The sequence below is a fragment of the Carcharhinus amblyrhynchos genome, chromosome 14 (genome assembly GCF_965287045.1).
Source record: "Carcharhinus amblyrhynchos chromosome 14, sCarAmb.v2.hapA, whole genome shotgun sequence".
Taxonomy (NCBI): Eukaryota; Metazoa; Chordata; class Chondrichthyes; order Carcharhiniformes; family Carcharhinidae; genus Carcharhinus; species Carcharhinus amblyrhynchos.
In genome coordinates this window covers 71,719,336-71,736,483 of record NC_137337.1, presented here as the reverse complement: position 1 = coordinate 71,736,483, position 17,148 = coordinate 71,719,336, and the positions used below count along the sequence as shown (strand labels likewise).

The 17,148-nt window shown below is 43.6% G+C and overlaps 1 protein-coding gene across 2 annotated transcripts; it reads left to right on the top strand.

Annotated features, from left to right (window-relative positions):
- Positions 1-810: 810 nt before the first annotated feature.
- On the top strand, positions 811-11,753 carry LOC145352770 (serine/arginine-rich splicing factor 5-like). Of its 2 annotated transcripts, XM_080203069.1 has the most exons (8): positions 811-874; positions 3,438-3,565; positions 3,699-3,769; positions 3,863-3,961; positions 6,888-6,957; positions 8,862-8,935; positions 10,542-10,652; positions 11,138-11,753. In XM_080203069.1, exons 2-8 carry the CDS (start codon positions 3,443-3,445, stop codon positions 11,406-11,408), a joined length of 819 nt encoding a protein of 272 aa, XP_080059195.1. In that variant the 5' UTR covers positions 811-874; positions 3,438-3,442; the 3' UTR covers positions 11,409-11,753. The 2 variants fall into 2 exon arrangements, 1 of the variants encoding a protein (XP_080059195.1); XR_013888578.1 differs by lacking the exons at positions 811-874; positions 11,138-11,753 and having other exon boundaries at positions 8,251-8,935; positions 10,542-10,593.
- Positions 11,754-17,148: the final 5,395 nt, after the last annotated feature.

Sequence of the window (17,148 nt, the reverse complement as noted above, 5' to 3'; positions counted from 1 at the left end):
AACCTGGTCCATGGGATTTTTTCGAAGAAATGTCAAACGAGTGAAAAAACTGGAGATTTTCTCACCTGTTTTTTTCAACAAACTAAGTAATGGTAATTTATGACGCTTTGTGCAACACAGATGCCATAATGTGAGGGGGCATGCGGGACGGGGATGGGGGATGTGGGAGGGTGGGGATGGGGGAAGTGGGGTGGGGATGCAGGACGGGGGATGGAGGTGTGGGAGAAGAGATAGTAATGTGGGGGGGATGGGAACGTGTGGAGGAAGATGGGGATGTGGGAGAGGGAGATGTGGGAGAGAGCGATGGGAATGTGGGGAAGAGGATGGGGATGTGGAAAAGGGGGAATGGGGATGTGGAAAAGGGGGAATGGGAATATGGGAGAGGGGGGATGGGGATGTAGGAGAAGGGGATGGTTCCGTGCCCGTTGGGCACCGCAGGGGCTGAGGTGCCTTATAGACCCCGATAATCACATTTTGATTTGAGGTGTCTTAAGTTTCCTTTGTACCTTTTGTTTCTGTTCGGGCCGTTCCCCCTCCTTTTGGGGAGCTGCCCCCTTTTTCTTTGTCCGAATGTAATTTAAGTTGGTTTACTTGTTTGACCCGAAAGACCGACCCAAAAGATGAGGAGAAGGGGAATGGGGGTGTGGGGGGATGGGAATTGGGGGGTGGCCATGGGGAATCTAAGTGGGGGGGAGAGGAGATTGGGGTGAGGCGGGAGGCACATGGGGGAACGGGGACGAAGCGCGCTGCTGGGGAGGGGGCGTGGTCAACGCCGAGAGGGTGATGCGCCGGCACCGGAACTGACGCAGTACGGCTGCGGGGAAGCGGCGCCATTTTGTGTGGAAGGTTGTTATTTCAATCTGCGTCAGAGAGGGTAAGGGGAGCCTGGAAACGGAGCCCGGGGGTAAGGGGGGGGAAGCCCTGGAAACGGAGCCCGGGGGTAAAGGGGGGGGGAAGCCCTGGAAACGGAGCCCGGGGGTAAAGGGGGGGGGGAAGCCCTGGAAACGGAGCCCAGGGGTAAAGGGGGCGTAAAGGGGGGGGAAGCCCTGGAAACGGAGCCCGGGGGTTAAGGGGGGGGAAGCCCTGGAAACGGAGCCCGGGGGTAAAGGGGGGGGGAAGCCCTGGAAACGGAGCCCGGGGGTAAAGGGGGGGGGAGAAGCCTGGAAACGGAGCCCGGGGGTAAGGGGGGGGAAGCCTGGAAACGGGGGTAAGGGGGGGGGGTGCTGACTGGAGCCACGTGTGGAAGATTTTTGCCCTTGGGGTTGTTCATCCCTCCCCCACTGCCATTGTGTTGCTGCGGATGTCTCTCTTTCCCCCCCCACTCCCCGGGCATCAGGATGGCAGGTTTAGGTCTATAGTATTTAAGGTTTGTCTTTCCTGTGTTGTGCAAATGGGGCTGGGGAAAACATTCGTCCCCTCCCCCATATCCCCATGCTGTCCCTTTCACAAAGGCCATTCCACGTTGCCCACATCAGGATTATGCAGGAAGAGGATTGAGAGCCCTCCCCTCGCTCGATGCCATCTGGCTGCTCTTCTCTCCCTGCCCATGAGAGCCAAAATGCTCACTTTGGTTTTCCCTGACCCTCTGCTTCAAATCATGTTTCTCCTGAGTTTGGATACTTCAGAGTGTAGCATAGGACTTCATAATGGAAAGTTAACTCAAGCCACTTGATTAAGCAATTCTGTTTGTGAAAGCAAAGGGCTCTGTGTGGAACAGAATGAATTCCTAATGTATTTGGGCAGCTCCTGCAATGCAGAATGGCTGTACCGTGGTTTGACAGTTTTATTAGAGAGCTGTGTGTTGAAATGTATGTGTTCTGTTTTATCTCTGGTACATCTTGCCCTTCACAAAGTAGAATCAGAGTCCTTACAGTGCAGAGAGAGGCCATTTGGCCCATTGAATCTGCAGCAACTCTCCAACAACTTCTTATCCAGGCCCACCCATGACCCCTCAAACCTGTGTGCTTACCCCACATCCCCTTTAACTTGCATCTAGGGACACTTTAGCAATTTAGCAGTCAAATCAGCTAAATCTTTCCTCCTGTTCCCACTTTCTAGGCATGTTTGTTCTCTCATCCTGAATATTTTTGTCACTTATGTTGCATTCCACTTTATTACTTTTGCTTCAAGCACTTCTGCACCTTAGAACATAAGAACTAGGAGCAGGAATAGGCCATTTCGTCCCTCAAGCTAGTTCTGCCATTCTATAAGATCATGGCCAATCTTTTCATGGACTTAATTCCGCTTGCACACCATAACCCTTAATTCCTTCACTGTTCCAAAATCTATCTATATTTGCCTTAAAACCATTCATCAAAGTAGCCTCAACTGCTACACTGGGCAGGGAAAACCACAGATTCATAATGCTTTGGGTGAGGAAGTTCCTTCTCAATTCAGTCCTGAATCTGTTCCCCCTTATTTTGAGGCTGTGCCCCCTAGTTCTGGTTTCACCCAGCAGTGGAAGCAACATCTCTGTTCCTATTGTATTTATCCCCTTCATAATTTTACATGTCGATAAGATTCCCCATCATTCTTCTAAATTCCAATGAGAATAGTCCCAGTTTACTCAGTCTGTCCTTGTAAGCCAGCCCCCTCAACTCCAGAATCAACCTAGTGAATCTTCTCTGCAACCCCTTCAGTGCCAGTAAATCCTTTCTCAAGTAAGGAGACCAAAACTATATACAGTACTCCAGGTGTGACCGCACCACCACCTTATACACTGCAACATAACTTGTTTATAAACTCCATCCTATGAAGAACAAAATTCCATTTGCTGCCTTAATTACCTGCTGCACCTGCAAACTGACTACTTATAATTTGGGCACAAGAACACCTCTGCGCAGCAGCATGCTGCAATTCTTTACCATTTAAAAAATAGTCCATTTTGTTATTCCTACCAAAATGGGTGACCCATCATTTACCAATATTGTACTCCAGGCCCTTGCCCACTCTGCCTCCTCTCAGATTCACCTTGCTGATTGTGTACTTCATGCGGTAGGAGAATTATAATGTTACCTGCCCATTTCACTGAACCAAATGGACATTGCTCCCTGCTGTAGTAGTGATCGACTTGAGTGCCCCTGAGCACCCCCAACCAATTGGTCAGCCTGTAATTTTAAAGTTCCATTCCATTCACCCTTACTCCTGACTGTCCCACTAGGGGGAATCATTTTACTTCCCAGCTTCATAAACGACTTCAAACATCTTGATCGCTACACTTAGATCACAATTCAATTTTCTGTATGCTGAGAAAAGAAGATGCATAAGCATTGTCTACTCAGCCTTACTCCTGTTTCGTTAGCCTCAGTCATCTCTCGGAACAATGCCACATAGATATATTTTGATTTGTCTATTGAATGTGTACAAAATCAGAGTTTTCACTATCCAAAATTAATTCATCTTGTTTCTTAATTTTATTTTCCCTGGAATGCCACCAGACAAGATGAGCTCCCGTGTGTTCATTGGTCGATTAAGCCCTCATGCTAGAGAAAGGGATGTGGAGAAATTCTTTAAAGGATATGGGCGAATAAAGGAAATTGACTTGAAGAATGGATTTGGATTTGTGGTAAGGTTGCTTTTCAGCTCAACAGATTTGAGCATTGTCATTAACCAATAAAATATTTGGAAACACACTCTTTGGAACAAAACTTGTGTACATAAATGTAACGATAATTTATTGCTATTGTGCCTAATTTTAGGAATTTGAAGACCACAGGGATGCAGACGATGCTGTTTATGAATTGGATGGGAAGGAATTGTGCAGCGAGAGGTAAAACTAACTGGCAAAATAGGCTGCTTTGTAGTAGTGACTTTCTTCAATTAAAATGGGGAGTTTGCTGAAGTGGGTATTTTGCTTCTGCAGAGTTACAGTTGAACACGCCAGAGCACGGCCTAGAGGGGGTCGTGGAGGAGGACGCTATCAAGGTCGCTTTAGCCCACGCCGTCCACGGAGTGAGGGAAGGTGAGCTAATTTAAACACCCAACATGATCCAGTGAAAAGCTGAGCAAAGAGGCAAAACTCCAGGTTTGATCTCCAGCTTGTGCTGTACTTTGGTAGAGCAATAAGAGTGCCACAAATGGCCTCAATGCCAACTATGAGAGAGTGGAAAATTGGAACATAATTTCTGATCTGATGTTTTTGCAATCAAAAACATTGCCGGAAAAATTCAGGTCTGTCAAAATCTTCAAAGAGAAACATTTCAAGTTAAATGCAATTCTTCGGAAGTGAAGGAAGCTATTTGTTAGTGTCACAAGGAGGCTTACATTAACACCGCAATGAAGTTACTGTGAAAATTCCCCCCCCCCCGCCGTCGCCACACTCGAACGCCTATTTGGGTACACTAAAGGAGAATTTAGCATGGCCAATGCACCTACCCAGCACGTCTTTTGGACTGAGGGGGGAAGCCAGAGCACCTGGAGGAAACCCATGCAGACGAGGGGAGAACTTGCAGACTCTGTACGGATGGTGACCCAAGCCAGGAATCGAACCCGGGTCCCTGGCGCTGTGAGCCAGCAGTGCTAATCACTGTGCCATCACAACGTGATTGGGTTTATATGTTGCAAGTGGGATGGTTGAATGGAATGGAAGGTCTGGGATAGGACGGGGGACGGTAGGAGAGATTAACTAACAGAGGGTGGTCATTGTAGTAGTAAAGAAAGAAAGCATTGGTCCAGAGTGGGGACAATAAAGATGCTCTTGTAAAGAATACTTTAATGTTGAACTAATACATAGAATTCCATGCAATAGCTGCACGTTACATAGTTTTGTGTATTTCTGAATATTAAAATATTTTTGGATTACATTGGTTATGAAGTGATTTGGATTGTGATGTAAGGAAGTGCAGTCCAGTTTGGCTTGCAGTTTTAATTGTAGTTGTCACTGCTGTTGTTTAATGCTCATGCTGTACTTGCCAGCTTGTATATTGCTAGTCGACCTGTTCAGTGTTATCCATGTTCAGTTAAATGTTACAATGCTGGGCAAGTACACAAACAATGCATTATTGGTTGCATGAGAAAATAAAAATGGAGCTGCAAACAGACACACAGGTTTAAGCATTTTGATGGGAAATTTGATTTCTCTGCTGTTGAAAAATTTAGGATAATTTCATTGACGGTTATTTTCAATGTAACGTATGAGCATCCCATATACAAAATGACTCTCACTTCCTCAAACAAGGCTTAATGACAAGATTCTGTTCATGTTTTTTACTCAGTTTCCTGTTCAACTGGGCAATTGGAAATTCTGAACCAGGGCAACACGCCACAGCCATGAACTATTCCATGCAATCGGAGTGGAGGGGATCACTCTTTCTCTAATGGCTGGGAAATTCACACAGCACTGGCACTGTGGAGTCAGATTTAAATTAGCTGATTCTAAAAGTCCCATTATGGATACTTGGGTGCTCAAATAACTTTTACCCTTTGAACACGTTATTGTTTTTTAACTCCTCCTACTCCTGTTGTGGAGAGGCTAATATCAGGCCTTATATTTCGAGTCAATAACTGTCCTGTAGAATACATTATAATTCTTCAGAAAATCCAAGAAGTGCTTTATATGTAATGAATTAAAATTCATTTGAGTAAATCAGAAATTTAAAATAATTATTTGAGGAGGAGTATGGGAATCATCACCAGTTTTAAATTCTCATATGTTAGCTGGGTGTGCTTCCATGACCTTTTAAGTATTTGAATTGATTTAAAGGTACCTGTTTCATGTGAATGTTCCTATAAGGCCATGTGTTCATAATGTAATCCTGAAAATTACCCCATTTAATTTTTGGGATCGGCATCATTGACCTCCATTTGTTTGTTGCTGGAGATGCCAGTTCATCACAGCACAAGTGTGAGTGATGTGTCAGGGCATACAAATATTTTGGTTCCTGAGTGGTTATAAGAACATAAGAAATAGGAGCAGGAGTAGGCCATCTAGCCCTTCGAGCCTGCCCCGCCATTCAATAAGATCATGGCTGATCTGTCGTGGCTCAGTTCCACTTTCCCGCCCTCTCCCCATAACCCTCAATCCCTTCTCTTATCAAAAACCCATCAACCCGCTTCTTAAAAATATTTAGCGAGGCAGCCTCCACCACTTCAACGGGCAGAGAATTCCAGAGATTCACCACCCTTTGAGTGAAGAAGTTCCTCCTCAACTCCGTTCTAAACCGCCTCCCCTTTATCTTGAGGCTGTGCCCCCTAGTCCTACTGTCTTTTTTGAGCGGGAAGAGTCTCTCCACCTCTATCCTATCCATCCCATTCATCATCTTATACGTCTCAATGAGATCTCCCCTCATTCTTCTAAACTCTAACGAGTACAAGCCTAGTTTATTCAGCCTCTCCTCATAGCTCAATCCCCTCAACTCCGGTATCAGCCTAGTAAACCTCCTCTGCACTCCCTCCAGGGCCAAAATATCCTTGTGCAGGTGCGGCGCCCAAAACTGCACACAGTACTCCAGCTGCGGCCTCACCAATGCCCTATACAGCTGCAGCAAGACCTCCCTACTTTTATATTCAATCCCCCTCGCTATGAAGGCCAGCATCCCATTCGCCTTCCTGACCACCTGCTGCACCTGCAAGCTGGGTTTTTGCGACTCATGCACAAGGACCCCGAGGTCCCTCTGCACCGTCGCCTGCTGCAGTTTTTCGCCACGTAAGTAATAGTCCTTCCTACCATTCTTCCTACCAAAGTGGACCACCTCACACTTGCCAACATTAAATTCCATTTGCCATTTCCTGGCCCATTCGCCCAGCCTATCTATGTTGAACATCTTTTATTATCATATGCAAAAATCCGTGATTTGGCAGTTTGCCTGATAGGCATTAAATTTCAATCAAAGTTGAACATAGGAATCTCCAACACAGTTATGAATCTCCATTCGTTTGCTTTATTTCAGGAATGGACCTCCAGTTCGTACAGAGAACCGGCTGATTGTTGAGAATTTGTCTTCACGAGTTAGTTGGCAGGTATGTTGCATATAACAGTGAACTGTATTATCTGAGAGGAAATATAATTTGATATGAAATATACTTTCAAGGCTAGCTGAGAATTTTACAGCAAAAAACAGATGGATATGGCAGTACTGGTGAGGACCTGTGAGACGGGAACTGTGAAAACCTTCAATTAAAATCTTACTCAGAGCTTGCACTATTATGTTACCAGTTGAGGACTAAAGTGAGGTTTGGAACCTGATCTTTTCTTTGCCCTGTTAGAAAATGTGGAATTAGCTACTTAATTTCTGTGATCATTTTGTGTGGGGAAAAGAATACTACTGATGGATTGCAGCAGGTGAACTGAGAGTTTCTCTTGAAAGAGAATTATCTCTACAGGATGTACTTTGTAGATGGCGCTGCTACTGTTCATACAAACACAAGGTGCCATTCCATGTTGTTGTCTTCCCAGTAGCATTTGGATTCAGGAAAACTGCAGAGACTTTGTGACCTGACTCTTGTCAGTAGACTTTGATTAATGTCATCCAAAAGTTTGCCTTTTATCTAGAGACCTTTAAAGGACAAAAATACTTGTGCAGTATTGGTAACAAGTCAAAAGTTAGAGGCAGTGATGGAATGTTCCTTAATTTTAGATGTATTAATTTTTCTACCTCCATTTGTCCCTCGCATTTTTCTTCGCTTCTGAAGCCAGCGACTCTGCTGGGTATGATTTCATGGAGAGTACTGATTCTCCGGAACCTTTGACCAAGTTGTATTTACTTGTATGTAAGGTTGGTTGGTCACCATTGGCAAGAAATTTTACTTGGCATTTATTGCAGTCAAGCCCCATCTTGACATTGTTTTTGCTGATATTCATGTTTCTAGCAGAGGTTGCTGATAGTGGTCAGACATCAGCATCATGATGGACATTTTTCTTCCCTCCCAAATGTTGCTCGGTAGCAACGTCAACCCAATTGAACAAAATAATTATCTATTTTAAATATTTGCTGGGCAAGTGGTCTAGAAGCTTGGCCCAAGATGCACCTATTTGGTTTGTCTCTGTCAAAAAAGTCACAAAGACTGACCTAAGGAAGGAAGAAGTAAAAGGAAATTGATTTGAAGGTGCAAAATACTTAACTAATTTTAATATGTCCATTTATAAAATTTTCATTAAGTACTGCAACTTCAGGAGTGTTAACGGTTAACATTCAGAATTATGTAATTTGTCTAAAGTGCTTATTTGAAAACCTTAAATGTGACATTTTTGTTTGGTTTCTGTGTTCAATTATGTGCAAACTTTAACCAAATATTAAAACCTTTATTTACCAGCCTCTCGTATCGTTGGCCTTGTGACGAGTGACGTTTTCCTAATCGCTCTGGCTTGGTCTCTTGGTGGGCCTAGTTGAATTGCCAGTCCTACGTTTCAATCAGTTGGTGATCTGTATTATGCTGGTCTGACCAACATTGGTGGGCGCTAGCTTAAGTGCCGGGGTTCGTTCCTGCGCCTCTGAAAATGCTGGTAACGAGTTGTCCTAAAGTCGAGTTGTGAGAGCTGACTAAAATGAGGTCCTTGATTGAAAGAAATTCGCTAGTAGGTTTGGTTGGAAGCTCGATTTCAAGTGTGAGGATCCCTTGGTAACAACACAAGATATAGCAATTCCTGTTCCCATGGCACCGCCAAAGCCCGCCTTTAGGATGGGTGATGTCCGGGAAGGCTCACGTCGAGTGGGTGCTGAAGAGCACCATCGGGTCGTCAGTCGTGATGGTACCTCTGCAAGTTCTTCTTGCATTTGGCTGGTTGAATAGCCTAGGGAATTGTACAGGAAGGTAATAAATTTTGATGAAATTAGCTTTGGTTTCTTTTGTAGTAACTTTGTTAGAAGATGACTGAGTAAGTATGCATTTGGCTTGTTTTACTTAACTCAACTGATCTTACGTAGGATCTGAAAGACTTCATGAGACAGGCTGGGGAAGTTACCTTTGCAGATGCGCACAGGCACAAAATGAATGAAGGGTAAGTGAAGGGAAATAATTGTGTGTTGACAAAAGCTTGATAATTGGGGAAAATTTGTAGAAATCAGTCTCTGCATATCCAGTCACAAAACAATTTTCAGACTTTCATCAATAGGACCAAAAGTATAGCACTTGATGACACTTTTGAAATCAGCTTTCAAACTGAGCTCACCTAAATGCTGCCTTTGGGAATGTCATCTGTAGCCACAGTCAAGTTCCACATTTATACTGAGGCCCACCACTTCTGATTCCCACCGCTATGTCTTTGTCAGCTGACTTGACTGATTGCCAATGCCACATGAGCTGCAAATTCCTCCAGTTAAATATTGGAAAGATCAAAACTGCATCTTGACTCTCCACAACAAACTTCATATCTTCACTGCCAATTTCACTTTACTTCCTGGCCACCATCCTGTGCTGAAAAAGACTGTTTGCAACTCTGGGTTCTATTTACTCCAGAGCTAACTCCATTACCTGTCTTTTCCTTTGCCTCAAAACTTAAGTTGCTGAATCCCTCATTTATATATTTTGTGACCTCCAGGTTTGGCTACAGCACATCCTCTGCCCTTAAACTTAAGTTGATCCAAAACTCTGCTTCCCTTATCCTATTTACCAGGTTCAGTTCAACCATCAACTTTGTTTCCTCGTCCCCTAACATAAGAACATAAGAAATAGGAGCAGGAGTAGGCCATCTAGCCCTTCGAGCCTGCCCCGCCATTCAATAAGATCATGGCTGATCTGTTGTGGCTCAGTTCCACTTTCCCGCCCTCTCCCCATAACCCTTAATCCCCTCTCTTATCAAGAACCCATCAACCCGCTTCTTAAAAATATTTAGCGAGGCAGCCTCCACCACTTCAACGGGCAGAGAATTCCAGAGATTCACCACCCTTTGAGTGAAGAAGTTCCTCCTCAACTCCGTTCTAAACCGCCTCCCCTTTATCTTGAGGCTGTGCCCCCTAGTCCTACTGTCTTTTTTGAGCGGGAAGAGTCTCTCCACCTCTATCCTATCCATCCCATTCATCATCTTATACGTCTCAATGAGATCTCCCCTCATTCTTCTAAACTCTAACGAGTACAAGCCTAGTTTATTCAGCCTCTCCTCATAGCTCAATCCCCTCAACTCCGGTATCAGCCTAGTAAACCTCCTCTGCACTCCCTCCAGGGCCAAAATATCCTTGCGCAGGTGCGGCGCCCAAAACTGCACACAGTACTCCAGCTGCGGCCTCACCAATGCCCTATACAGCTGCAGCAAGACCTCCCTACTTCTATATTCAATCCCCCTCGCTAACGTCTTAGTGCTTAACCTTGTTCAAGCTTTCACCTTTTCCTGTAACAATTGAACCATTTAATCTGCCAGAACTCTACATTTCTTCAATTTTGGCTGCTTGCCCAAACACTGTTGTTTGGTATCAGCCATCTAAACCCTATGACGTGGCATTCTCTCCACCCACCTCATAAGACCCTTGGTAAAACTCAATTCTTTATATAAGCTTTTAGTTAGCTCCCCTTTTGGCTTTGCATGTTCTCGTCTTGATTTATTTTTATGAGTAGTATGTTCAAATTGGAAAGCATTGAATTTCATGGAAAAATATTAAATATTCTTTTAGGGTTGTTGAGTTTGCCTCGTATAGTGATTTGAAGAATGCTGTTGATAAACTCTCTGGCACAGAAATCAATGGAAGAAAGATCAGACTGATTGAGGAACCTAAACATCATCGGTAAGTGCCACATAAAATGATCTCACCTGCGGTTTATTTCCATCTAAAATGTTAGTTGTATTATTGTTTTGAAGTATCAGCTACAGAGATATCACTGCTTCCTTATAAATTAGAACAACTATTTGGTTTCACTTGATTTGCTTTAACATGCTGATGAATTCATATTTCTGAATTGGTACGAGAATAGAACATTTGTGTATTTGCTTCTCAGGAAGATGGCCAAGCTTTCAAACAGAGTTTTATAACTGACAAGAGAAGGATTGAACTTGTACAATTTGGAGTGGTGTTGGCAAAAACAAAGTTTATTAATCTTAAATATTTTGCCAAAATAACAGCAGTAAAGGGGTAACGTGTCACTTTCGGAAATCAGTTTGGCAGAAATATAGTGTTGGCATTTTAAACTGAAACAGACGCAAATATAAATGAATAATAACTGATGAGAAACACTGGCTAAGTGGGCAGTTCTTCTTTCCCTTGACGTTTAGGTCTCGCAGCAGATCGCGTTCACGTAGCCGTACGTTTTCCAGATCTCGGAGTCGATCTCGCTCCAGAAGCCGCAAATCCTACAGTAGGTCAAAGAGTAGGAGCCGCAGTAAATCCCGCTCTCGCAGTAGATCTCGTGTCCCTGCCAGGGAACAAAAGGCCCGTTCGCCCTCGCCGTCCAAATCTCCTGCATCATTGGAGCGGCCAAGATCTCGTTCTCGCTCACGCTCTCGGTCAATGTCAAGGTCACCTTCTGTTGCAAGTGCTGATTAATTAGTGTATATTGACTTATTATAGCATAAGTGGACTTTTGCCCATGTAAATTGAGGTTGATGTAAGTAGAAAATAGTCAATAAATCTCAAGAAATATGAAACTTCATGTATTTTACTTGAGACCAGAGTGCTTGCAATTATTGGAAATGTTGGAATTGTATTGTTTACATTCCCAGTAGTTTGAAAAATAAACGTGTGCACGATATCCATTTATTCCGTCATAATCTTTATTATTTTAAAGTTGCAGCTAAATTTCACAGTGGTAAATATAACTGCATTTCATTATTTAGTTCTTTAGTAAAAGCTGCAAGTTTAATACATTAAAAATGTGCATATTTTTCCCATCTGGACTTGTGGATATTTCATTGCATAAGGAGTGGTTTGAATGATCCTCTTGACAAATGATAATGTGTGTAATCAGTCTTGTTCCTCAACAACTGAAATATGGGTTTATAGCCTTTTTTTGGGATGGGAGAGTCAGAATAATGGTCTGGTGTAAACAGATGACAACTGACTTTCATTATGTTTGATTTCACCAATTGCAAGTAAAATATTTACACTTATTTTAGAAGTGTTTGTAAATAGTGACAATGGACTTCACATCCATTACATTAATTAATTCTCGCAAAACACACTGGATTATTGGTCTGGTTCTGCAATGGTGTGGTCAGGGAAAGTTAGCCCTTGTATTCCATGTACATTTTCCCAAATTCAGTGAATAGGCCTGAATGCTGGATTCATTATACCATTTTGATCACTTTTGAGTTCTCTGCCCAAAGGAAAATTCAACACCACGTGCCACAACCTCCACCACAGGTAGGGCAAGAAGGCAAGTCCTGAATCACCATAGCTAGAAGAGGAATCAAGCTGTTGACACCAATCTGGTCCAGCCAAAGGAACCAGCCCCCGCAACCAAAAGAGTAGTTGTGGAAATGTTTCCTTGTATGCAAGATGTAGCCTGCAGTTTTGGATACTGGGCTTCTGATTACCTCAGCAACCATGAGCTAGAAGTATCTTTCCCACTCATGACACCTGCTATTGGACCTTTTAATTGCTCAGAAATAGCTCTGTGGATGGTCCTCTCCAATGTGCAAAATGAGCAGTCTCCATTACTTAGCCAGGTTTTCACACTGATGTACATAGAGTTTGTCTGTATCGGGTGTAACACTTCTTCAGGAACCGGGGTTTAACTAAATTGGGTGGAGTGCCAAAGCATACCAGTGTAATAACAACCCCAATGCTGTTTGCCTTCCTCCTGATATTGCTAGTGCACCCCTGCCCCTAATGCCTTGGTCTGGCCGATGTTCAGGACAATGAGCATATTTTAAAATAGTGAACTGAAAACATAAGCGGCGTCTCTGGACCATGACTGCAGTCAACGTATTTATCAGGCAGCCAGCAGTACTGCAACACCAGCAAAAATAAAATCTTGTTCTCTTGTGTCTGAGCCAAAATACACTCTGAAATGAGAAACCAGGAACTAACCTGTAAGTAGCACAGCACTGCTGCATGCTTTTTAGGGATACAGGGTTACTGACTGAGTTTATCATGTGGCAAGTCAGGCAGTCCCAACAAATGGAAGATCCTTATGTTAATGGCTTTGGCAATTGTTCTGAACAGATAGAAGAGGCCTAATCTAATGTGAGGAAGGTGTATCTGTGGTTCATAATGAGCACATCATTCCTTGTCGCTTTTGAAAACAAAATGTGAACCAATTTCTCAGCTTGTCTTTTCAATGAGATACCAAGGCAGAAGATTTTTTATGCAATTGAAGAGGGGACTACGCTGCGTGACCTGACCAATATCTACCATGCAACCAATACCATTGAACAGATTAACTGGTTATTCTCCCCATTTTATTTAATTTTTAACTTGTCTATGTTTTTCTTTATTCCCTCCCACTATTTCCCCCTGTTTTATTCCCCCTTTTCTTCCCCATTTCTCAATTTAATCTCTCTTCCACCCATCTCCCCTCACATCACCTGTCACAGTTCACCCTCTTATTTCAGCTTCTCTGCTGTTGGCCATTTGCAACTTTTTATGGACTGCCGTTAGCAACCTTTCCCTTTTTTTTGTGGCTATGACTCATCTTTCATTCCCTCGCCTTACAGCATAAATGTCTCCCACTTTCAATGCCTTTTAGCTTTGACAAGGCATCATTTGGACTCAACGTCAACTCTTTCCCTATGGATGCTGCCAGAACTGAGATTTTCCAGCATTTTCTCTTCTGGTTATTCACCTTACTGCAGTCTATAGGATCTTGTGTAAATTGACTATTGTGTTTTGACAACAATTACTACACTTACTGGCTATTAGCAGCAAAAGACACAGGCTATCTGTTATAATTTTGAAAGCCTTTTGAGGAAAATAACAATGGGAATGAGATCCTCTGGCCTGTCAGCATCCATCTTGGGTGAGCAAGGATGGATAAAGGGTTGTGTAGGGGAGAATTAACGATAGTTCTGGGGTTGTGGTAACAAATAGATATACCCGTGGGAGTTAAGGGTTAGTAGTAGTGAGAAGGGTAGTAGAATGGTGAAGTGGTAGAGGACACATTGAAGTGGCAGTAGGAAATAGGATGGGAACATAATTGCTTTGCTGAGTAGTGAATTCTGAACCATGTTTCCTCTGTCGCCCCCATCCCCCATAAAAGTGCAAGAAAATATGAACAGCAAAAGGATTAGCTAAGACCAAAGCAAAAAGGAGCTAACAGCAGAACACACAGACAACACAAGAAGATAGGTCAGATATAGACTATATTCCTTACATTGTTGAGGTTCATTTGCGATTAAATAAAATGAATATTGGTTGCAGCAAATAGGATATAGTTAGGTGAGGGGGGCACTGTGGAAAGGTCCGTTGACCTCGGTGCGATTTTCCAGTTTCGCATCTGAACGCATCTGAAAAATCCCGCCTCACTTCTCCACCCTGAGCAGCATCCACTTACCCAAAAAGCAAGGCAAAGCACAGTAGATGGAAAAGTGGGCCTGGGTGTCACAGAGGGAAGGGACCCTGCAGAATGCTGAAAGGGAAGAGGAACGTGTATTTGATGATGGCATCTTGCTGGAGGAGGTGGAAATGATGAAAGGAAAGGGGAGTCTGTCGTGGTTCTGGGATGGAAGGAAAAGGGTCGGGCAAGGGCTGAAATGTAAAAAATTGAATTTTTGTTCAATTTTTGTTTCTTGTCTCATTCGAACCATAGAATCCCCACAGTGCAAAAAGAGGCCATCCGACCCATCAAGTCTGCACCGACTCTCTGAAAGAGCATCCCAGCCAGATCCTCCCCTCTGCCCTATCACCATTAACCCCATGTATTTACCTAACATACCAAGAGGCAATTTAAGCATAGCCAATGTATATAACCTGCACATCTTTGGACTGTGGGAGGAAACTGGAACACCTGGAGGAAACCCATGCAGACGCAGGGAGAACGTGCAAACTCCACACACAGTCACTCAAGCTGGGAACTGAACCTGGCACTGAGGCAGCAGTGCTAACCACTGTGCCACTGACTACCCCATTACCTTACGTCATCATTCCTTTAATCAGTTAGTCATTTTTTCTAAAAACCCTATCACAGATTTCTCATTTGCTTCCTTTTTTTCCCACCCCAGCCTTTGTACTTGTTGAAAAAACTGTGGATATACCTATACAACATGGACTGCAGCAGTTCAAGAGGACTGTGTGGAGTTTGCACGTTCTCCCCATGTCTGTGTGAGTTTCCTCTGGGTGCTCTGGTTTGTTCCCACACTCCAAAGATGTGCTGATTAGGTGGATTGGCCATGATAAATTGTCCCCTAGTGTCAAGGAAATTAGCAGGGTAAATAATATGTATGGGCTTACGGGGATAGGGCTTGGATGGAATTGTTGTCAGTGCAGGCTCAGTGGGCCAAATGGCCTCTTTCTGTGCTGTAAGGATTCTGTGATTCTAAGACAGTTCACCATCACCTTCTCAAGGGCAATTTGGGATGGGCAATGAATGCTGGCCTAACCAGCAATGTCCACACCCCATGAATGAAAAAAAAAACTCAGCATGTATGGCAGCATTTGTGAAGAGAAAATCGATTACGTTTCATTTGATTTATTTTATTTCCCCCTTTCACAAAGGCATGGTGGCACAGTGGTTAGCACTGCTGCTTCACAGTTCCAGGGACCTGGGTTTGATTCCCGACTTCGGTCACTGTGGAGTTTGTATATTCTCCGTGTCTGCCTGGGTTTCCTTCAGATGCTCCGGTTTCCTCCCACAGTCCAAAAGTGTGCAGGTTAGATGCATTGGCCATGGTAAATTACTCCTTAGTTGTCCCGGGATGTGTATGTTAGAGAGATTAGCAGGGTAAATATGTGGGGCTTCAGGGATCAGGTCTGGGGTGGGATTGTTGTTGATGCAGGCTCAATGGGCCAAATGGCCTCCTTCTGCACTGTAGGATTTTTATGATTCTATAAGAAACTGAGTGACTATTTCAAGTCAAATATGACTTCTTTCATGATGTACAATTCACCTTAAAATAGAATTTCCCCCCTTGTGAGAGATCTCATTAAATAAAATGTAATCGATAGTAAAACCTTTCAGCAAACGTTAGGGTTTTTCTCTCTCCCCTGCCTTTGGTTTTCCCCTTTACTCTGCTTACTAATTCCTTATTTGCCTGTCCAAGGGTGGCATTCTGATTTTCAGAACTTCACACACAACTGCTGGCATAAATCCACAAGCAAAAGTACCGAGGGAACCCAAACTGTATAAGGTAAATAAAATGATACTTACAGATGTGCTGTAATCAAGCCTCCAGCAAGTCAGACTTGGAAAAGAGATGCCCAGGTAGGGTCGTAAAGACAAAAATCTTTTGCCTGCGAAACAAGGGCTACAATCATTAACAAACAAATACTTAACTCACAGAAAAAATACCTCACAATATCTTAAAAATATCAGACAAGCAATTTCATTTGAACGTGGTAATTTGCCTTTATTCAAAAAGCTGAATTCCAAACCGCTAAAACAAAGTTGTCATACAATTGAATTCTGCAATGACAGCATGGTGGCACAGCACTGTACCACAGGGCGACATGGTGGTTAGCACTGCTGCCTCATAGCATCAGGGACCCAGGTCCAATTCTGACCTTGGGTCACTCTATGTACGGAGTTTGCACGTTCTACCCGTGTCTGCATGGGTTTCCTCCACAGTTCGAAAGACGTGCTGGTTAGCTGCATTGGCTATGCTAAATTGCCCCTTTGTGTCGGCGAGACTAGCAGAGTAAATACGTGGGACTAGGGGGATAGGGGCTGGGTGGGATTGTGGTTTGTGCAGACTCAGTGGGTCGAATGGCCTCCTTCATCAGTGTAGAGATTCTGTGATTCAAGTTTTGGAGAGCTGAGAGAAATAAAAAAAAGAGCTGAAGGCCTAATTCCTCCTCATGTATCTCCTGACAATGTCTGTATCTTTAAGACTTGACACCTGTAAAGACTCACATTCCAATCATTATCTTGTAAATTGAGTTTGTGCCTATATATGTCCTGTTTGTGAACACACCTCCTCACTCACCTGAAGGGGAAGACTGAGATTCCAGAAACTTGTGCTGTCAAATAAACCTGTTGGACTTTAACCTGGTGGTGTGAGACTTCTTACTGGGAGAGAATAGAGACAACCTTTCAAGTCTTGATGACCCTTCATCAGCTCTGACCAAGGGTCATCTAGATGCGAAGCATTGGCCCTGACTTTACTGGCACTGGGATCAGGGCAGGCGAGGC